The sequence below is a fragment of the Monopterus albus genome, unplaced genomic scaffold (assembly GCF_001952655.1).
Source record: "Monopterus albus unplaced genomic scaffold, M_albus_1.0 scaffold76.1, whole genome shotgun sequence".
Classification (NCBI taxonomy): domain Eukaryota; kingdom Metazoa; phylum Chordata; class Actinopteri; order Synbranchiformes; family Synbranchidae; genus Monopterus; species Monopterus albus.
In genome coordinates this window covers 1,239,392-1,261,052 of record NW_018127956.1, presented here as the reverse complement: position 1 = coordinate 1,261,052, position 21,661 = coordinate 1,239,392, and the positions used below count along the sequence as shown (strand labels likewise).

At 41.9% G+C, this 21,661-nt stretch overlaps 4 protein-coding genes across 7 annotated transcripts; 3 read left to right on the top strand and 1 right to left on the bottom strand.

The window, feature by feature from the left end:
• The first annotated feature begins 1,180 nt into the window (after positions 1-1,180).
• On the top strand, positions 1,181-3,153 carry cunh8orf33 (chromosome unknown C8orf33 homolog). Its single transcript, XM_020606359.1, has 5 exons — positions 1,181-1,326; positions 1,644-2,101; positions 2,177-2,267; positions 2,480-2,626; positions 2,728-3,153. Exons 1-5 carry the CDS (start codon positions 1,299-1,301, stop codon positions 2,940-2,942), a joined length of 939 nt encoding a protein of 312 aa, XP_020462015.1. The 5' UTR covers positions 1,181-1,298; the 3' UTR covers positions 2,943-3,153.
• Positions 3,154-3,228: 75 nt separating this feature from the next.
• Positions 3,229-10,410, top strand: anks3 (ankyrin repeat and sterile alpha motif domain containing 3). The gene is made up of 16 exons (XM_020606358.1): positions 3,229-3,339; positions 3,724-3,915; positions 3,998-4,196; positions 4,826-4,947; positions 5,028-5,109; positions 6,057-6,174; positions 6,297-6,446; positions 6,748-6,873; positions 7,061-7,176; positions 7,271-7,435; positions 7,562-7,686; positions 7,768-7,909; positions 8,777-9,050; positions 9,128-9,199; positions 9,293-9,384; positions 9,467-10,410. The coding sequence occupies exons 2-15, from the start codon at positions 3,755-3,757 to the stop codon at positions 9,373-9,375; spliced, it is 1,935 nt and encodes a 644-aa protein (XP_020462014.1). The 5' UTR covers positions 3,229-3,339; positions 3,724-3,754; the 3' UTR covers positions 9,376-9,384; positions 9,467-10,410.
• A 601-nt stretch (positions 10,411-11,011) lies between these two features.
• wdr24 (WD repeat domain 24) lies at positions 11,012-19,737 on the bottom strand. Its single transcript, XM_020606297.1, is given in 13 exon segments — positions 11,012-12,777; positions 13,442-13,626; positions 14,002-14,221; positions 14,223-14,322; positions 14,454-14,558; positions 14,649-14,764; positions 14,849-14,964; positions 15,791-16,463; positions 16,667-16,844; positions 17,282-17,766; positions 17,900-17,957; positions 18,563-18,649; positions 19,587-19,737. Coding segments are annotated over 10 exon segments (2,343 nt in total). The 5' UTR covers positions 17,763-17,766; positions 17,900-17,957; positions 18,563-18,649; positions 19,587-19,737; the 3' UTR covers positions 11,012-12,608.
• Positions 19,136-21,468, top strand: LOC109963621 (uncharacterized). Of its 4 annotated transcripts, none has more exons than XM_020606298.1 (6): positions 19,136-19,230; positions 19,739-19,890; positions 20,206-20,299; positions 20,492-20,651; positions 20,908-21,060; positions 21,190-21,468. In XM_020606298.1, exons 1-6 carry the CDS (start codon positions 19,222-19,224, stop codon positions 21,363-21,365), a joined length of 744 nt encoding a protein of 247 aa, XP_020461954.1. In that variant the 5' UTR covers positions 19,136-19,221; the 3' UTR covers positions 21,366-21,468. The 4 variants fall into 4 exon arrangements, with proteins under 4 accessions (XP_020461954.1, XP_020461957.1, XP_020461956.1 ...); XM_020606301.1 differs by lacking the exon at positions 19,136-19,230 and adding an exon at positions 19,262-19,289; XM_020606300.1 differs by lacking the exon at positions 19,136-19,230 and adding an exon at positions 19,296-19,376.
• The last annotated feature ends 193 nt before the right edge of the window (positions 21,469-21,661 follow it).

Genomic DNA, 21,661 nt, shown 5'->3' with positions numbered 1-21,661 from the left:
AAAATACAGTACACACCAATCAGATTAAATCCATCTAATTCTTTCTATTAAATGTGATGAAGAGGAGTAGTGCAGATGTGGATATGTGCAATATTATGCATAGGAATAAGTATTTCCACTAAAGTATTAGGGGATCAGTGGCAATGTGATGATGGAAAGGGGATAAACTGTAACCTATATTATGTTTGAAAAGCTGTTGTACTTGTATGCTGTACCATCAGTTTCTAGCTTTGTACAAGGTGGTCATTTTGAGAGAATATAAAATTATATTTGGCTGTAAACTGAAAAGATAACAAAGAGTATAACAACATTAACACTGATTCATGTTTTTATAATCTCATTTGTCCATATCTTTTTTAAGTGCTCATACATTGTTGTCTGATTCTAGTGTTATATGTTTGTTTCATGATGGATTGTTACTGTCTAAAACTTTTAATGGCTCTGTCTTGGGGTGGCTAACATTAAAGGGATTTATCTTGCTTCAATAATAAAATAAAGTTACTTTCGGCTTTTCCCGTTTGGGGGTCACCACAGCGAATCGTCACACTGACGCCTCGCATGTTGACATTTGGCACGTGTTTTACGCCGGATGCCCTTCCTGACGCAACCCTGATTCCAACCCGGGGCGGCTATCTTGCTTCAATAATACAAATTAAATTAAAAGCTGATATAAAGACCACCCAATCAACAACAGCCTGCTGACAAAAACAGCTTGTTTCTTTGTCTATGAAATGAGACTATTCTTTTCTGAACTTTCAAGTCAGCTTTTTTATCCTACGGTGACCATAATCATATACTTTGTTCATGATTGCAAATCTGTTTCTTTTCTGCTGTCCACTGTACTACTTGCTTGTGGGCTGTACGTTATTTATTTATCCCTACCAATTTTCCTTGTCTTTGTTTAATTCTCATCTATTCAACAAACATCAAATCAGTCTGGAAATTCTGCATATGTATATTTATTTCAGTTTGTCATAGTTAAACATATAAATTGATTTATCTATATATAGACCTATGTATATTATATAGGCCCAAGTCTTAACTAGGCTATCTGTGTCAGTCTACTCGTTCAACACGCGGAACGATAAGTGTGGCGGAATCGATGGGTGACGGACTTATTCTCAGGTGACGCCGTGGCTTCTGACCGCGATTTTGGGAAAACCGTGAGAAAGAAGTATGTTCAAATGCTATCTGTATTTCTGAGGCGTCGATTTAAATATGTTTGACTATAAGCTTAACTGTAATTGAGTTGGACAGGCGCCTTTCAGCTGAAAACCTGCATCACCGGGAGAATCAGCATGGCCGAACAAAAACTGTTGTTTATAGGTACCCTGCATTATAATTTAATTACGTCTTTCACATCATAGGCTAAACATATTTTCTGCGAGCTTTGCTGCATGCACGTGTATACTCTATAATACGTACATTTGGAGGCAAAATGTGGAGTTAAATCTTTCGAGTGCGACGTTTTGTCTAGAACGGCCCCCAGTTTTAGTTAACCGATTAACTTGATTAATTATTGAACTTAACTGTCACAGTTACATGGTTGTCTGCATTTGTTACAATAAAGTAACTCTTGAGGCAGATAATGCAGTGCCTTCAGAAGTAAGTTATCATAATTTGTGTGTATGCTCATTCAACAGATATCGAGTCCAAATCAAACAGCTCCACTCCTGCTCAAGGCAGAGCTGAGAAGCCCCCCTGGACTCACAGTGACAACACCTTCAGATTCAACTTCTTCCCTGACAACTTTCCTGCACGTCAGGAGAAAACCTCTCCATCAGACAGGACTGAGCCAACAACAAGTCTAATACATTTTACTGGACAGACTTCTGCTTTTGCATTCAACTTTCAAATCCCTCCTGTAGAAGACATGAAGACAGAGACAGAGACCCCAGACACCTCTTCACCAGGCAGCCAACAGTGCATCCAAGAGGAAAAACTTTCCCCACCGCAGGAGGTTAACCCTCCACCTGAACAGTCAGTGCAGTCCAAAGCAAAGAAAAAGAAGAAGAAACCTGGAAAGACAGAACCCTCAGGTAGCAGTGAGCCACAGCAGCAACCAGCTGAGGGGAGTCAAGGAGATGATGTCACAGAGCTGGTCAGTGTTAAATGTTTTCTCTTAAAATAATCATGGTGGGTTTCGATTTGATATCCACACACAACTGTCTTTCAGAGTGCAGAAGAGCAGCTGAACAGACAGCTGGACTGGTGCATTGAGCAGCTGGAGCTGGGAATGAGGTCCAAGAAGGGCACACCTAAACAGAGTATGAACTTCACCTTACACATCATCTAACCTGTTTACATCTGGCACTAAAATGATTCCTATACACAGAGAGGTAAATGTGTAGTGTGTCTGGATATAGCACACATGTTAAAGCCAGGTGTAAGTGGGCTTTTGGTGTGATAGAGCCATATTAAATGTGACAGATACTGAACTGCATTGAGCTGTGACACCGTACATATTTTCTTCCTGTAGAGGCAGAGGCATATTGTGCACTGAAGACTCTACGTAGTTCCAAAGCTCCTTTGGCTAAGAAAAGGCAGGTGATGAGAGCCATGACTGGAGACTACAGGAAAAAAATGGAAGAAGAGAAGAGCAAGCAGTTCAAACTCATTCAGAGTGGTGAGGAAATGAACCATGCATTTGAACAGTAGTTATTGCTCAAATGTAAAAATGTCTAGCGTGGAATTGTGTCAAATGACAGGTTTCTCTGTTTGCAACAGAAATTGCATCAGCTCAAGTCAAAGCTGTGTCAGATTCTCCAAAGAAGTCTGTTTTCCACCGGAGAGCTGAAGTCAAGACCCAGATCCCAACCACAGAGGAGACCCTTCAGCAAACTGGAACCCAGGTTACAGACCTGACAGCACAGACTCAGGAGGAGACCACAGCATTTGCCTTCACTCAATCAGAGGAGTTGTTTCGCTTCAATTTTCTCTGACATTAATGCTGAACATAATATGATGCACTGTGCCTGATCTGACCTAGTCTGATCTGTGTGCTGGTCATCAAACAACAAAAATCACACAAAACTTTGGTTGAAGTGGAGATACTGGGACAAAAGCTGTTAAAATCACAGTGCTAATATCGAAGACCCAAAAGTGATCACTGCTTGTACCATATTTCTGAAAATAAATGACTTTGTATTTTTATTTGCACTGTTTTATTTAAGATGAGATAAAGCATTGTGACTATAGCTTAGCCTTAGTGTAGGTGCAGTTGAACATGTTCGGCAGTATTTTTCATACAGGAAAGGGCGGGGCATGGTTCTACACGAGCACAATTGAGTGTGACAAAAAAGTTTCAGCTGCCGAGAAAACAACAATTAGCTGTTGCTAGTATGTTTTGAGCTTATGACATTTAACTGCAGTGTGAATTATTAGTTTGTTTAGGTCGTTTGTTTTTGCTAGTTTACGTGTTTGCTCATTGTGTAGATATGTGATAGGGAAGTGTTTCTTCAGGGGTTTACGTTATCTTGCTAAGCTAACAAAGTAGCTATAAGTGCAAAGTTGTGTTAGCTAGTAAAGTAACATTAGCCTTAATGTAACCGTTTGTCAGAAGCTAGTGTTAGTACTGTATGTTTATTAATAAGTAATAATCAACATTTAGCGACTCTTACTGTGTGATATTGAGGCAGAGTGCTTTTAAAGCTTGAATCCGGGGATTTATGCACGTAAACATTTTATGGTGGGACTCAGTTTCGTGTCCGCCTCTGGTTTCAGGTGTGTGGACGGACAAGAAAAGAGGTAGAAAATGTCTGAATTAAGTGACGAGGCCAGTGAATCAGAGCAGCTGGGTGCCAGCCTCTCCTTGTGGCTGGGCGACTCTCTGGTGGAGGAGCTGGACGTCCCCCTGGATATCCACACCGCCTGCTCCATCGGCCAGTACGATGTGGTGGCAGAGTGCATCAAAAAGTGGGTGCCTAAAATGTGTACTAACCCTAGATGCCTAGCTTGTCTTCATAAACATTGTATGTCTGATCTTATTTGTCTGCAGACGTGAGGTGAACCTGGATGGCCAGAACATTGGAGGATGGACCCCACTGATGTATGCATCGTACATCGGCCATGACAACATTGCAAATCTCCTGCTAGAGGCCGGTGTGAATGTAAATGCTACCACTCCGAAAGGACTAACCCCACTGATGTTGACAGCGAGCTGTGGAAATGAAAGCATTGCATACTCTCTGCTTCAGGTACATAATGAGTCTGTCCAACAGTAACAGTTCACCTGCATAGAAATTCTACCAAGTCTGGTGTTGAGTAATTCAATGACGTCTTATTTTTTAATGCAAAATGTGCTCACTTTACGTGACAGAACAAAAGAAATCAGTGTTTGTTTGTTTGGTTCTAAGCAGCATTGCATCTATTAACTGTGTTGTAGGAAAAGCAAACCCAGAAGGCAAAGTATAAGCAGACATTTGTACCATCAGTGTCTTTTAGTGGAAACGTTTGCTGTTTTGGTCTGCTTACTCCCAAAACAGATGTTGAACCATCCTACAATTTACTGACAAGGATTTCAACCATGTTACAAAATCAACAACATGGAGCTAGATTGTCTAGCATCTTGTAAGTGGAGGCCACTTGCTGGTAATGATGATACCATCAGGGCCAATGAACATATTAGTTCAAACTCATACAGTGTTGTTTATGTTGATTGTTATTTTCTTGATTATAGTTTTACACTACCAGTCAAAATTTTGGATACACTTTCCCTTTCAGTTCAGTGGGATAGTGTGTCCCAACCTTTGATTGGAAGTGCACAGTTCTATATTCTAATGCATTTTTATTGAGAGTATGACATGTTATTTGCTTTTCATAAAAGCAAGGCGCTGAGTTGGAGTTGAAGGACTCTCGAGGCTGGACAGCTCTGTTCCATTGCACCAGCACAGGCCATCAGCAGATGGTCAGGTTCTTATTGGATAACAACGCTGATGCCAATGTCAAGTGAGTATCTTCAGCTGTCTGAAAAATACTGTGACATTCTATTCAGACACATTTTTCATGACTTTTTCTTTCATCCACAGGGAGCCAGGGTCTGGTTTCACTCCCCTGATGGAAGCTGCTGCTTCTGGACATGAAATCATAGTTCAATACCTGCTCGATCATGTGAGTATATCATTGTCCACAAACAAACTCTCTGGTGTTTTGTCAAAGCCAGAGCAGCAGCATTAGGAAATTTGTACACCACTAATGATGGTTGTTGACAATGACCTTAAATGTATAGTCAGCAATTCTAGCCAACGAATGTTTACATTTTGATCACCATGTACACAAATAGTTTCATTTAAGATTTCCTAACTACGTCCCTCAAAATTCATGAATGAGCATTACTGTCAGAATACGTGACTGGGGCACGAAATGTCTCTGACCAGCTAAAGAATCCACTGTTATTCTCTCTGAACAGTCTCCAGCTTCTACAGCTGAAGTCAGAATAACCACATACATTTGCAAACTAGAAATTTAGCAGAATGTGTCAGGAGAAGTTGATTTAGCAAACAAGCTAACGTGACACAGGTAATGCTTAACTTGCTGATGTAATGTTTCCACAAGGATCAGCCTACCTAATTGAACAACTTCATATTGACTTTAACAATTTTCAGTGGCACATAGTAAACAATTTACCCACCTGTCTAGCTACTTGTGTCCATCCTCATCTCTTTTAAATCCCACAGCTCTTTACATGGGTTTCCAACCTTGCCTAATTATAGTCCTTTTTCAGTTTTTTTGTGCTTTTGTCTTTCTCCTCCTTAGTTGTGTACTAGTGTAGGCTGTAAATGGAGGTGGTGGAGCTGGTACTTTTTTAACCATCTGTCCATTTTGGATGCAGTAATATTGTGAATTACAGAGCAAGCACAGCACACAGCCACCTGGGGTTTGTGGAGCACACAAACTGAAAGGCCAGGCAGAGGAATGTGAGGAAAATTTAGATGAATATGACAATATGTAATGAATTAGAATCTCCAACTATACCTTTAAGAAACAGCTCATTGTCCTACTCACACAGAGGTCATGCCTTTTGATCCTGATATCAGTTTTGTTTTGACCATTTACAGAAAGTTAAAGCAGATGACCGTAATGCTAAAGGCGAGACTGCCCGTGCTCTAGCAATGATGTACGGCTATACCAAGATTGTCAGCCTCATTGACTCGCGTTCTCCAAGGATCAAATCAGGTAGTTCAGGAGTTCAACTAAATGAGGGGTTTAACTTTTCTCTTTAGGATAAAAACATAGATTGTTATCCCTTCTATGTATTTTATTGTCTTGATTGATGCGTGCATGATCCTTTTCATTAGGACGCTTTGAAGACCTGAGCTCCTCTGAGGATTCGGACAGTGCCCCGCCGCAGATAAGGCCAAGTCGAAACCGAGCTAAAGGCATTAGCATCCATGACGGGCCTCAGGCAGTCGCCAAGTTCCGAGTAGGAGGCACCAGCAAACTGTATGGTAGTGTCACATAGGAATCCAGTCTCTAATCTACCAACCTATGTTCATACTGGTCAACTGAAGAGGGTGGCTAGTTGTTAAGTCAAATTACACATTAGCTAAAAACAGGAAAACAAGCTGTGTATGATACAGGTTGACTGACATACTACTACACTTTGTGGATAGTTTTTCCTTGAATGCTCAAGAGAGTCTGTATATTGAGATTTCATCAGACATTATGAGAGAATGTCAGTGTCACAGAAAACTGACAGACAGTCGTGGGTAGGACAGCTGGTAATTAATGTCGCTCTTCTGCTCACAGAGCCTCCTGCCGTGCTGCCAGGCTACACAGCGTTTCATGATATTGGTGAACAGAATGATGGCATCTGCTGCCGTGATGTTACCTCACCTATCAATGAGCTGGATGGCCAAAGCAACAGCAGCAGAGGTGAGGCACACAATCACCAGTCTTGTCACATCTGATATACATAACTGAAATCAAAAAACGTCTTTGGAAGCCATGCACCATTAGAAATACTGCAGTTTTATTGTCACTGATTAAAGTAATATCTTTTGACATCAGCTGTCCTGGCCGTCTGCCAAAGCAGTTAAAATTTTTTTTTATATCACCACAGATGACAGTCCATTCTTTGAGAATGACATGCCCACTATGAGGAGGAGCAGTAGCAGCAGTGAAGGCCTGCCTCATGTCATTGGTCTCAATTGGGAAGGTTCTGTGGAGAGTAATGAGGTGAACACACAAGCAGAGAAATTCCAGCATTTTGGAGACAAACACCAGATTTTTTTGACATGCAGTAACAGGCATACATACCTCTGTCAACCAGGACTCCGACCAGGGCAAAAAGAGCAGCTCTCGCAGAGTGAATAAGAGTCACCACTCAAAAGGAAAGAGTCGTCATGGAAGCAATGATGCAGCTCAGTCCAGTGGTACAGGCAACTGTGGGATACGCTCACCTGCTGTTCTTCCGCCCTCCTACACTGGTCCAAAGGCACGTCTGTGGTTGTACACTTTTTAATTGACTAGTAGTGGTGGACTAATGGTGTGTGGCTCATGACCAGTTTATTCAGGACTGTTTTTGGTTCTTGACTGGACCTTAAATCTCTTACTCCTGCAGGATCTGGCAGAGTTCTTGGAGCAAATTGGCTTCTCTAAGTATCTCCCGTTACTTGAAGAGCAAGACATTGACCTGCGCATATTTCTTACCCTGACTGAAAATGATCTCAAAGAAATAGGAATCACGTAAGCGACTTCAGGCCCCTCTTTCACAGTGTTTGTATTTTTCTTATGGCAAGGAAAAAATACCTTTAATTGTTTTTCCAGATTGTTTGGGCCCAAGCGTAAGATGACCTCAGCTATTGCAAGGTGGCACAGCAGTGCTCGACCACCCAGCGATGCTCTGGAACAAGCGTATGCAGACCAGCTGGAGGCTGAGATGCAAGAGATGGCCATTCAGCTGCACAAGGTAACTACAAAACAAATATATACTGTATACTTTACATTTGTGACTTTTTAGTCTTGAGTTATGCTTCTGCATTGAATATACTGAGCCTAAGTTGTGAGCATTTATCCATGTGTGCTGCTCTGCAATTACACCACCAAAAGAAAAGTTGGCGGTGGCATCTCTATGCCACAGTGTCGTGTTTCTTCCTCACTTACTTACAATAGTGACTGAAACTGAGGGAAGGACTTGTGCTTGTTTGGCTACTGAATCACCTGAACGAGGAAACGCGATGTAATCAATCACAGCTGTTGCAGTCTGTGTCTCCACGACATGTAGTTGCATTTATGGACAGGTGCACCTCAGGCTACAGTGTAGGATACAAGGCTATGCATTACCTACATTGTACCTATGATATAGATTCAAGGCACAACCATAAATCAAGCTTTATGCCTCAGCTGGTGACAGCTGTGGCCAGAGGCATTATGTTTTTAGGTTGTCCGTTCCATTCCTGTGAACACCATATTTTAGGAACACTTTGAATGGATTTCTTTAAATTCGGCACAGACATCCACTTGGATTTAAGGACAATGTGACCAGGCTCTCTATCAGTTCTCTTCACTCTGTAAAAATAGCCTCTACGTGAAGGCAGCAGGGTTCTCGCTGGAAATTAATCACTATATACTATATGTAAATATGGTGATAGTTTCCGTTTTGCTGAAAATAGCTTATATTATATTCCTTTAAAGTCTTACATACGAGTCTGGACAGACATGCATGTCAACTGTAACTTGACTGGTATGCAGAGGTATACAACTGTGACGTGGCATTTCTGGTCTTGACTTAACTGAAAACCATTTACTCACATCTAATTAATTCTCCCTGTTGCAGCACTGTGAGGAGATGGAGAGCCTGCAGAGCCAGGTGTCTCAGGAGAAGGAGCTGCGTACTGTGATGGAGGGATGTTTGATGGAGGACAAGATGGCATGGAGGAGGGTCCAAGCTGAGCTGGTGGAAAACCACCGGCTGGCCCAGGACATGAATGTCACACTGACAAAGGCCAGAACCTGTCGTGCTGAACTGCTCTCCTGTCTCTCTGCTGATGGAAACGGGAGCCCTTGTATTTGCGGGCAAGATAAAACAATAGGTGACACTGGTGTTAAAGGTAAGCTTGTGCTGTGCTGGATAACACCTTTTATGTTTTATGATAAAACCAAAGAAAAAGACTGTGTGTCCTTGTAGCTGGGCAGGGCCTGACCCACTCCTGTGTTGTATCCCTAATGAAGAAGCTGGATTCCTATGAAGAAGAACTGGGTAAGATGGTGTATTGTGCAGTGATTAAAATGGTTTTGTGACCTCAGTGAAATCTAATACTAATGCTGGTGTCTGGTTGTTTCATCATAACAGCAGGGAATCTGCAAACTGTGCTTCAGAGTTTGAGGCATCTGAGTGCTCCTGAGAAAGTCTCTGATAGCTGGGAACGGTCTTAACCTTTACAGGTGAGTCTTTACTGGAGAGACGTAACGGGTGCTTCGAACAGTTCATCCACCTAAAACAACTTGTTTTTCCTGTCTTCTGAAGGGGCTTTTGCCAGTTTTCGACGGAGGGTGATCTGACCACCCTGAACAAACTCATTGAAAAATGGGAGAAGGCCAAAGACAAGGCCAGCCCTGCTGGACCAGAGTAGCTCAGAGAGCAAAACAGCTGACGTGTTGTTCCTCTGGGATTGGCTGATGGACCAGAGCTTGCCAGATCTGGACAAGTCCAAAGGCAACAGCTGCGTCTACAGGGAATCGACAAGCAGGCAAGAAGGGTGCCTGACCCTCACTTGCTTGTGCTGGTGTATACTGGACTCCTGTCGTTGGGTGACGCAAATGCACAGAGCAGGGGAGGGACTGAGTGTGGATCACAGGTACTGTGAAGTGTTTCTATAAAAAAGTCTACTAATTTCTTAAAGGAAATGCGGTTTAAATTGTTCACACCACCAGATGAGGAGATAAATTTAAGTAGTAGATTTGCAGTCCGTTTACTTCTTCAGAATGATACCTTATCATTTGAATGAAATCTTATTTGTATGCTGCTTGAAAGTAATGTCCTGCTGAGTGAATTTTGAAGGGATTATAATCTTGGACAAGAAATGCCTGTCAAAGCCATCAGTCATATACAGCAATACATTACGTTACATCAGGGACGATCTTTTGATCCATTAATTCTTGTACGAGTAATGAATGAATAAAAGCTGGCCAAATATTTTTAGAACAAAATCGCAGTTTGGTATTCTTTTCCAAAGGGCAAGTACCTGACAGTTTACTCAGGTAATCCAGAGGATGGTTATCATCTAGCAGATTTACTGTGGAACCTCTTTAACATGATCTGTTTCAATATTTTACAAATTTTTCATAGCTTGATATTTTTAGTCAAATGTGATTGTGTGAGAAATACATCAGCTACATGTCATCTGATTATACACTGATCAGGCACAACATTATGACCACCTGTACATCTGTCTGCGCTTCAATCCAACACTTGTGCCTTAACATCTGTGTTTATGAAGCTCAAAATGTTTCAGTTTCTGGTGAGATTGCCATAAATGTATAGATTCAATAACATGTTGATTATTGAGGTCATAGTTAAAAGTGGTGTTGTACTGGACTGTTATAGTCAGAGGTGTTCCTAATGTTCTGACCCTCTCGTGAGCGTCGATGGGCAGGACAAAAATATACACCTCTGAATATAACGTAGTCCAGTACAACACCACTTTTAACTATGACCTCAATAATCAACATGTTATTGAATCTATACATTTATGGCAATCTCACCAAAAACTGAAACATTTTGAGCTTCATAAACAAATGTTAAGGAACAAGTGTTGCACTGAAGTGCAGACAGGTAGGTAGGTACTTTATTGATCCCTCAATGGGGAAATTTCAGTGTTTCAGCAGCAATGAAGAACAAACATAACACCATGAGAAACAAACACCACACACACATCTTGATAAACAAATTTCACTACTCAAACAGCAAAACACCATGAGAAACAAGCACGGCACACACATCCTGATAAATAAATTCCAAGTAAAAAATCAATCCAAGTCAAAAATAGACAGAATCAAGTATTTGAATGATCAAGAACAGAATTTATATGTACTGGTGGTCATAATGTTGTGCCTGATCGGTGTATAACACATTAAGTCACAGTTACTTTGACTTAATAAATGTGATTTCCAGACACAACAGGGCCTGTCCAGATGTTAGAGCTAATCAGGTGGCTCAGATCAATATCAGGTCTGCTAATACTATAAGACAGTTCTGTGCAGACTGAGCCTTGGGGGTCAGGGATTCCCCTCCTCATGTGGAGTGGATTTGAAAATACTCTGATGTGCCCAGGGCCTTGGCGGTAAATCGATGTGATGACAGGTGCTGCTCAGTAACAACCTTGGCACAATATATCCGTTGGCTTTAGCAGCTGATCCAAATACAGCAGGCTCTGGCATGCAGGTTTTTAAATGAGCACAGACTCCTCCCAGTTTGTAAATCAACTGTTCTGACCAGAATGCTTATAAAATCACTAAAACTAAGTAGTTTTCAGTACAGAAGCTAAGTAAGCAGAGGACTGCCAATCTGTAGTGACACTCTGCGGCTGATTTACACATTTAAAATCTAACACGAGTGGAAGACTAACACTTGTGATGCTGAGCAGCATCCAATCTGTATATGTGCCCAAATTAATGTGTTAAGAGACTGATTGTCACTCATCTCATGAAACTCTGCCCATGAAACTGTCAACTCAGTTGTAAAATCATCCATGTAGTCACCATCAGGCTATACAGTAACAGATTCCTCTTATAACAACAAGCACTTCACCCACAACGAAGCTGTTCTGTTGAGGTTTATCTGGACATAAGGCGTTTGTGGCCTTCTGCGCTTAATCTGTTGTGTATTGCACCGGTGGTGAGAATGACAGATTATGACTAGAAAGCAAATGTTACTCTAAGCAGCGCACACTGTCCAGCTGCTAGACTAGAAGTTACAGATGTTGGCGGGCTGACATTTGTCGAAACACTTCTGGGTCCACAAGAGAAAAGTGTGGTTGGGGAAAAAACAACTGCACTTCTTTGCTCTCACGAAGATACACTTTTAGAATGTGATGCTCGGTGCAAATTCAAGTAACCTGGATACAGTCACATTCAGTATACGCGCGAATGACGTGAACACTGCAAGGGAGAGAGGATTTCTCTGGTGAATGTACAGGACAGCTCTATTAATTTATGTATTGCTTTAATGTATTGCTATTTCTCAAATAAATTCAACTTTATCTACAGTTCTTCAAAATACTGCAAGTTTTAAACATAATGCACATTAACATGTCACTGCAGCCTTCAGGGTTTTATGGAGGTTTAAAAACTGTAAAATGTAGCAAATGTGAGTTCACCAAAATATTGTTAACGTTTTTAATATCTATTGTAACATCTGCTTAAATACAAATTCACCAATGGTTCAAAAACCAATTCAAATACAAACTTAAATGTGATTGTGTTTGCTCATGGCTGGCTGTGCAGGACAGCACATAGAAACCTTTTTGTCCTTCAGGTTCAGTAGATCCAACCTTCAACTAATCTGACTGGGCCCGTGTGGAGGGATGCAGACATCTCGTTTGTCTGTGATGAGATCTGATTTGCGCTTCCACAGAGGACCAGGAGGGTGAGCAGTGGTTGTGATGGGTTCAGGTGTACTCACACAGGTGACCGCAGCCGGCCGGGCAGTGCGCGCTGCTCTTGAGCCAGTTCATAATGTGCTCCAAATGTCCCCCATGGCTGCATCCCTGACACCAGACAAACAGTCCCTTCACCACATGGTGGCACACTGCACATACACTGGCACACTGGTGGCACCTGGAGGAGAGACACAGGGCACTTGTCAGAACTGAAGAAGTATTGTATGAATTACACAAGGCTGCAGACAAGGTCAACCAAAATGTTATTCCATTTTTCTATAAGAAAAAAAAAAAAAAAGTTAGGATTAACCTCTAACCTTAACCCCAACCATAAACCTGGAGTGGTGAACAACTTCAGGCTAATTTTGCCAACCTCCTGCCGGGGCCATCAGTCTGCCGTCTTGTCTGCAACTAGGTTCTCTGATTTATTTTTACCTTTGGACAGAGCCCGGCTAAATGTTCTCACCTGTTTACTGTCGTACTGTTTAAGTTAGCTGGCCACTGGTGGCAACTTTATATTTAGCATACATACTTGAGAGTAATAGAATCTACTTATCTAACTCTTTGCAACAAAGCAAATAAGAGTTTAATTTATCCCAAAAACTGAACTACTGTTGAGATTGCTGCATATATTAATATAAACAAATTTGGGTATGTTGAAGAAAGCATTTAAGAACACTAGACAAGTACAAAATACTTTATATTTCACTTAAATGAAATATGGTCTTCATTTTAACTGTGGGATAGACCCTCTTGTGGTAATTATATAAAAGTATTACAGACTGACAATTGTCTACATGTACAAAACCCTCCAAAAATAAATAGGAGTGCAGCCTTCATACCTGTCACATATCCATCCCTTGTTGCTCATTGGCCGCTTGCAGTTGCTGCAGTTGATGTGGAGTGTTGTGGACGCCTGGTTCAGGCAGGTGATGGCGCTGCACGTACTCAGCTTGATGACCTCATTGGACACGTTCCACAACTCGAATCGCTGCAGTAGGTCTATGTAGGACATGTACCAGTGCTCCTGAAATGAAAACAATACGTTCAAGGTTTCCTGTCTTCCAACCTGAAACTTCGTAACTGAATTTTAAGATTGTGTTAGTAATGAACGGCCTAAAGTATCCTGGAACTCTGCATCCACATGAATGACAGTCAATAAAGTTACATTTGACCTTAAAATGCTGGAGATTTGTTCAGGAAACCATCCTAACTTGTATTTACAATCACCATGAAGTCATTAAGTCATTCTTTTGACCAAAATAAGCATTTTCTGTGCCTAACAAACTTTTAATTACTTTTAATTACTGCCTCTGCTAACAGTTAAATTGTAGTCCATGAAGAGATTCAAATGCAAACGCTGCAGCAGTAAGCAAGCCAGTGTTTGTTATTTCCAGCTGACCTGAGTGAGGTCATCGATCTCTTTACGAATCCGTTCCCCCAGGACGATAAGCACAGACACAGCCATCTGCACATCGCCCTGCTCTGCGTAGTAGCTCAGCATCTCCCGCGCAATGGGACAGAAAAAGCTCCCGGGCAGGTGGGGGCTGTACAGTGGTTGGGAAATGGAGATGAGAGAAAAGGACTCAATGGGTGTCAGACAAGTGACTTCTGCCTCGTGCCGATTCGGCCTGGTCCTGCGGAAGGTGCTCTGGAGCAGATGGTTTATCCATGATCTCGTGGCGCAGCTGGAAGGCCTCCTGGGGCAGCGTGTACTCCTGCTCTTCTTTTATGACAAAGGTAGCAGAGATAATACAGTATTAGATAAGAGCACTGAGTGTGGAGGCAGTTATAAATAGCAGGTACTGATGTAGGCAAGTCTTTAGTTTCCTTAGGGATGCAACTGTCAGCGACCTGTTTGGTTGTCATGCTCCATAGAATAGAGTTCATCATCATCTAGCTCGGCGTCACCGAACATGTACTCAGCCTGACCCTCACTGCCTTCAGTCTCCTCATTTTCTGCAGAGCGAGAAAATGAATGAATTTCAAACAACCATAGGAAAGTATAAACATCCAGTTTAGCTTCTAAGAGTTTTAATGAGCACTCACCTTCATTATTATTGCTGATGTGTGAGGTCCCAGGCTCCAGGTGGGTGTTGTCCGGCCTGCTCTCGCCTTTACTACGCTCCAGTCTGCTCTCTGTTCCCATTTCCTTCATACTGAAACTAAAAGCATACATTCACCAGTATTAAATGTTAGGTGGTAAATGGTAAACTGTGTGGTAAAGGTGTAATAAAAAGCTCATTGACCTGTTCATTAAAGGCAATGTGCCCAGTTTACTACTGAGGTTGTGGTTTGGACCAGTTGCTGTGAGGTTTGCTGGGTCAGAGAACATGATTCTCAGCATGGTCCATGTTGTGGAAACCTTTGTATCAAAGGAAAAAGCTGGGTTATTCATAGCAAACACTACTACCACTGAATGTGGGGTATTTTTTTTTCCTGAAGTAGAATATGGCCATAATTTCAGTGTCATGTTAGTTATAAATCTAATAGGTTGTTACTTTGTGTTAGTTATGATCTGCTAATAAAACAGATTCCATCTAATGTCTTGCCTATAAATCACACTGCAAGCATCACAAGTAATACGTTTGTGAATGAGCTAACAAAAGCTGAATATGAGTCAAATACTCCAGGCTCTATCTTTTCAATAAAACCTTCAGAGTCTGCGTTACTGCACCACTGCTGATACTGTAGGCGAATCAAGTCCACAAGTTTATGGAAAGATAAAGCCAGTGATTTTCTTTTTTGTTGTTGTTGTTGTTATTTTCAAAACAGTCCATTCAGAGACTAACACCAACAATGAATTTTGTGTGCTGAAACATTTGTGAATCTATGTGAACACACATGGGCCAGAAGAAACATGTCACCTAGTGCAGTGGTGTGGTTCACTGCTGTGTTTTTAAAAGTTTCTGGACAACAATAGAGGTCCACAGCAAACACACAAAAAAATCTAAACCATGTTCTGGTTTTAGTCTATTTGGGATGTTTTTGAAAAGAACAAAAACAGAAAATCACTGGCCTTATCCTTTAACCCTCTTAATGTGAGCAGCCCTAACCCATTTTTAGGCAAAATGATAAAGCGATTACTTACTCTGTAAATTAATTCACACTTTTTAAAAAACACATCACTGTAGTTAATTGTTAAAAACAACAAACACATTGCACAGATTTGTTGCACTGATCTGTCTGACCTGAGGTCGTTTGAGCTCCTGGGCCACCTTGGCATTGTGATCACACAGCTCAGCGAACGGCTTCCCGCTGAGGAGGTAGAGCTGTGCTGTCTTGACAAACCAGTCCATGTGGTTACTGTTCAAGTCTGTCTCAAAGACGCTGAGAGCACTGGATACATGGGCAAACTGTTCTGTCGGGTCAGGCTTCTTGAAGAAAAAGATGGGGTAACGACGGTCACCTCCAGGGTAAGGCTTTCTGTTGACGTCACTGCTGATCAGACTCTCTTTGGCTGCAAAGGCCAAGTCACCCAAGAGGCCAAAGCACAGACCCTCAGGGTTGGCCTTGTCGACGGGCCGAGTAGCATCCTTGAACATATGTTGGTAGAGTGTGCTGTCCTTGGAGCCAGAAAGCAGAAAATGTGGGTCGTGCTGGTGGCGCCACACAATACCAGTGGTCACATCCTTGTGTTCCTCAAAGGTGGCAAAAGGAATGAAAGGTCTGCGGACGTCCCATACATAGATGTTGTGGTCTACCATCATGGAACAAGTGGCCAAATGAAATTTCCTCTCCGGTCGCCACTTGATCCGTGCCACTGAGGCAATTGTCTGGACACAGTAGATCTCCTTGGGCCGGTTAGTGGTCATGTCCCACACCTTCACCATCTTGTCCCTGCCTCCTGTGGCCAGCCACCCCCTAAAACAGTAACAAGGGTGAAAATCCATTAACAAGCGACAGCTGTAATAAACCAGACGTGGACAAATTCATGCCTGATATCCCTGAAAATTAAAATATATTTCCAAAACTGCAAGTGATGTACAGAATAATCCAAAACAGCTTTACAGAGCAAAAGCCTAAATTTCTTACTTAATTTGTATCACAAAATCAGTTTTTCTCACCTGTCATCAGGATGCCAGTCGCAGCAGAACACAGGACCGGTGTGGGCAGTGAACATTCGCTCGTAACGGTCCGGCCGCCGGATGTCCCACAGCTGGACGTTGCCATTCTCAAACGAGGCGGCAAATGTGAAATAATCCTTCATGCTGAACTGGACGTCCCTTACACTTTCTGACTGACCTAGAAGGGAGGGTGAGGAAAAGAAAGTTCAACAGAGTAACAAAATATTATTAGTGATTTGAAGAAGTGTGGCAAGAGAAAGGCTTTATTACATTAACTGAAATGTAGATATTTCCTTGTTCACTTAAACGAAAACTTTATTATAAAGGGAAAAAGCTGCTTAGCTTTATTTTTGACAATTGGCACAGCCACCGATAGAACAGAATTTTCTACTCCCAAGAAATAAACACTGATAGATAGTGGTCTGAAGATGGAGGGTGTTATTTGTTGTACACATTGTGATTTTAGGCCATATAAATAAAACTGACTTGGTGATAAAGTTTGCTTCTTAATTGGTAAAGGTGGGAATGTTGCTGCACTCTTTTTTTCATGAAAAGAAGTCAGACGTTATATGTAACATGAGGGAATAACTGCAATCTGATCATCGCATTCTCTACCTGAGAAAGTGCTGACAGACTCTTTTTTGCGCAGGTCGAAGCACTTCATGAAGCCATCCTGGGAGCCACTTAGCAGCATGTAAACCTCTGTGGGGTGGAAGCACACCTTGTTGACAGTGCGCTTGTGCTCAGTGAACAGCTGGTCCTGCTTGTTACGAGAGGGTTTTCCCAGGTTCCAGGTGACCACCGCCCCATTGGTGGCTGCTGTAGCCAGCAGATTCTCCTCCATCTGGTGCCACATGACATCCGCACAGCTAAAGTTGAGCGAGGGTTTGCGACCGACGCGGAGATTAAGCTTCTCCACAAACTGCTCCTCCTCCAGTGCATATATCTTGAAGATGTTGCGACCAGCTACCACTACCTGCGTGGCATCACGACACACACTGATGGCATTGGCAGGAGCGTCCAAGTGGCAGAACATAGTTCGGCCACTGATGGCATTGCTGCTGAGTGCTGTGGTGACCCGTGACATCTTCTCCATGTTCCTGGTGCAGACAAGAGTGATTTTTTGGGGGGGTGGGTCAGGAGGATAACAGAAGTGACAAAGCTCCATCAAGCAGACTGGCTGTGGTTGGTTTTACACTAGTGACTGCTGTAAAAATAAAAAAATAAAAGCACCTGACAAAAATGTTGTGTGATTCTAAGGCAGTTCAGCGATCCACCAGGCAGTGGCACTCTAACAAAAGAAAATGTGTGATTTATATAGAATGGTGACAAATGAAAAGAAAACCCAACAATAGATCTTAGTAAGGTGTCGGGCCACCATGTGCCACCAGAACAGCATCAGTACTCCTAGGCACTGATTGTACAAGTTTCTGAACTCTACTGAATTCCTATATGCCTAGACTGTATGTTTATGCATAAATGGCAAATAAAAATCTTGAATCTACTGGAGGGATGAGCACCATTCTTCCAAAGGATATTCCCTCACTTGGTGTTTCGATGATAATGGTGGAGACACAATCTAACAGGTCACTCCAAAATATCTCATAGATGTTCAACTGGGTTGAGAGCTGGTGATTATGAAGGCTACAGTGTATGATTCACACCATTTTCATACTCATCAAAACATTCAGTGACTTCTCATGTCCTACAGATGGTGACACTGTCATTCGGGAGGAGATCATTCATTTATTCAGGTTTTTAGTTTAATTTGTCACCTGTATGTAGAATCTTTGGGTTTGGTGGCAAGAGGGGTGACAGTATGTAACAAACTAATTAATGAATAGAACTATATTTATTGTAACATTTCTCAGACAATGAAACAGCTGCCGTGCTTACGTGGTGAAGAACTGACACTCTCTTCAGTATCTGCAGCAGCACAGAGTCCTCCTCCACATGTGCTCCCATCAGAGCCAACTTGCTAGTCTGATAGTGAGAGAATGGCATGTGAGCAACAATGATGCTATCTAGGTTTAGAGTTAGGACAGATATTCTATATATAACAGAAAAAGAGAAAGTATCAAATTATCTGTTTTGCACTGTTTATCATAAAGATATGACTATTTATACCTACACCACCAACAACGTGAAGCGTAATTATTGCTGCAACTTTCACACAATTAATCATATAAATTGAGGATCTTGTCATGAATGCAAGCCTACAACAACTTGCAAACTATTTTTGGTTACTGTATTGATAAAAAAAAAAAAAGAACTGAAATACAGAACAAACAATGCAGGTTAGAAAGCATTTAGCTGAAATCAATATTTTAGTTTTGTGGTATGTTATTTAGCCAAGTATTATTTGATGTAGTAAGTTTTCGATGCTGTCCATTCTGATTGTTTACTTCTGCTTTGCCAGTGAATTTCACTCTGAAATTCTGCTAGACTGAGGGGTTTGTTTGTTTTAATCACCTTCTACCTCATGCTGGGGATCGATAATGGCTGCTTGGTGTTCACCTGAAGATAGATTAGTTGTGCGTTAACACTATTAGCCAATGAGAGAGGTGAGCACTTTAACCCTCAACTACCTTACATTACATTACGCTCTTGATTTCGCGCTTTGGTAAGGGTTCAGTTTACTCCAAAACGGGGTTAAACTGTAGCTCCTTCGCCGTGTTCACTTGTTTGCTGGTGTCTTAGCTACACATAGGTAATCCTTCTGTAAAGTGTAGCTGCACCATCAACATGACTGAAACGTGATGCTAACTTGCCGCTAGCTCGCTAACCTAGCTACCAAGCAATTTTGCAAAGAGGAAACGCACACAACACAAGATAAGGTTTACAGACACGTAGAGACATAACTAACGTGTACCATATTAAGTGTGTATGCAAAGTAAATAAAGTATTACGGGTAACAGACCTTCTGAAACTCCTGCTCAATGCTCAAGGTACCGGAAGTAGTAGTTTGTTCGGTCATCTCGCGGGAGTTCCGCAGCTCATAACAGAAAGCATCACAACATTGGACGTGGAAGTGCATTCAGTTAATGTTTTGTAGTTTTTTTCTGTTTGAAGGTAATGGCGTGCGCCCTCTCTGCTGCCATGAGTACTCTGTTTGCCTGTGAGGAGCCAGCTACGTGGAGGAGTGTGTATGAGAAATACTGGGATGTAGTGGAGGCCAAGGCCAAAGGCAAGACACATGGAAAACTGCTGAAACTTGACAAGTGGTAATCATTCTTTTTCCTCACAGTTACAAAGTTACACTAAATTTATTTGTATAACAGATAGACTTACACTAACATGTTATGATCTAACCTCAGTCTTCCAGTAGCCTATGTTACAGAATTGATTTTGATATATTAGGGTCTGAAAAATACAGTGCAGTATACTCACAGGAAACAGAAGTTTAACAACCACCAACTGAGAATCCACTTATTCCTGTAGCTGTATTGTTTCAGGTTTTCTTGTATATGGAATCTATTGTATGAACTGTGCTTAGTCTGCCTTGCTTTTGGGTGACTGATATGTATGTCTGTGGCCAGGTATCAAGAGGAGCTGCCCGCATTAATTTCAAGTCGACAGGACAAACACATCACTCTGTCCGAGCTGGTGAAACTGATGGAGTGGAAGCTCACTGTAAATAGAGTCTAGACACTAAATTATAACAATCTCAAAAATCTTTACTTTACCTATACAAAAGATTTTCTCACGCTGCCCTAGTAAATACTTCTTTTGACATGTAGTATAACCTTGAAGTGGCACTAACAGTCATACAGCACTCAGTGCATCAGCTGTGTTCTTGAGTGGCCCTATGTGCATTTCCTGCAGAGAGGGAAGTTCAGGCCGAGGCTGCAGCAGCTGGTGGCGTCCAACAGTGAGGACACTGTGGAGAAATGTTCCAGAAAGGCCTTCAGCCTCCTGCCTGATGTGCAGGCAGCAGTCGCAGAGCTCAGCTCTATGAAAGGAGTCGGCCCAGCCACCGCTTCAGGTTAGCACAGCTTCTCTACTCTGTTTCTGAAGACACTGTATTGAATCTGCTTTCAATCAGCTTTCACTGATAAAAGCTTAAGAATTCACCCTGATAAAATGTCTCTAAAATGACTGCCTTCTCAGTAAATGCACAAAACAGAGTCTACACCAGTGGACTGAGCTGATGGGACTCCCCGCTCTCTGTTTAAATAGTTTGCATGCGTTTCATGGCTACATTCAACTTGGCTTAGGGCTGACTGTCTCTTTTGTTCCAGCTATGTTGGCAGCAGGAGCTCCAGAGCAAACTGCATTCATGTCCGATGAAGCCATGGAGAGTGTACCAGGACTAAAGCCCATCCAGTACACAGCCAGGCACTATGCTTTGTACCTGGACAAGATGGTCAAACAGACTGAAAAACTAAACAAAGGTGAGGTAATGATATGGACATGTGAGTGATTACACTTAAATCTGCTTTTGCTGAAAGGTGTTGTAGCAAATAAACTTGCCTTGCCTTGATATTGTGTACTGATACTCTGGCCTCCCCTCTTGTGCTCAGTGGATCCCCAGCAGGACTGGACGCCCCACAGGCTGGAGCTGTGTCTGTGGGCGTTGACCATAGCCACACAGCAGCAGCTCCCACTCCTAAAGGATGTCGATGTGAATGTCTGTGGTGTTCAGTGCTCAGACTCTGACATTGACCGGAAACCAACAAAAAAACTCAAAACAAGATGAAAAATGACCACTATTGTACAGTACATTTTACATTACAGCTGCTTTAATGTTTGTGAGCCTTTTAAAAATATTTGTCCAAAATAATAAAGCCTTTATATGAGCATTTGGTGATTGGTGTGCGTTGTTTTGTTGTAGAACTCGCTTTTACATGTCATTAAGAATGATCTAATCATACAGTATATTTGCTGCACTAGTTAACAAGTTTAGTTTTGGTTTCATGTAGTTCAAACTGCTTAATTTTTTTTTTCTTCACCTGGACTCCAAATCCAAGGGGATCAGGGCTGCAACACATATTT

What these genes read in the sequence shown, in the direction of transcription:
- cunh8orf33 (XM_020606359.1), top strand. Translation starts at nt 1,299, where the DNA reads ATGGCCGAACAAAAACTGTTGTTTATAG. An exon ending in ACAAAAACTGTTGTTTATAG is followed by an intron (nt 1,327 to 1,643) that starts GTACCCTGCATT and finishes CTCATTCAACAG; the next exon opens with ATATCGAGTCCAAATCAAAC. An exon ending in GAGATGATGTCACAGAGCTG is followed by an intron (nt 2,102 to 2,176) that starts GTCAGTGTTAAA and finishes ACTGTCTTTCAG; the next exon opens with AGTGCAGAAGAGCAGCTGAA.
- anks3 (XM_020606358.1), top strand. Translation starts at nt 3,755, where the DNA reads ATGTCTGAATTAAGTGACGAGGCCAGTGAATCAGAGCAGCTGGGTGCC. An exon ending in GTTCTGTGGAGAGTAATGAG is followed by an intron (nt 7,177 to 7,270) that starts GTGAACACACAA and finishes TCTGTCAACCAG; the next exon opens with GACTCCGACCAGGGCAAAAA. An exon ending in CCTCCTACACTGGTCCAAAG is followed by an intron (nt 7,436 to 7,561) that starts GCACGTCTGTGG and finishes TTACTCCTGCAG; the next exon opens with GATCTGGCAGAGTTCTTGGA.
- LOC109963621 (XM_020606298.1), top strand. An exon ending in CTGCTGAAACTTGACAAGTG is followed by an intron (nt 19,891 to 20,205) that starts GTAATCATTCTT and finishes GTCTGTGGCCAG; the next exon opens with GTATCAAGAGGAGCTGCCCG. An exon ending in CGGCCCAGCCACCGCTTCAG is followed by an intron (nt 20,652 to 20,907) that starts GTTAGCACAGCT and finishes CTTTTGTTCCAG; the next exon opens with CTATGTTGGCAGCAGGAGCT.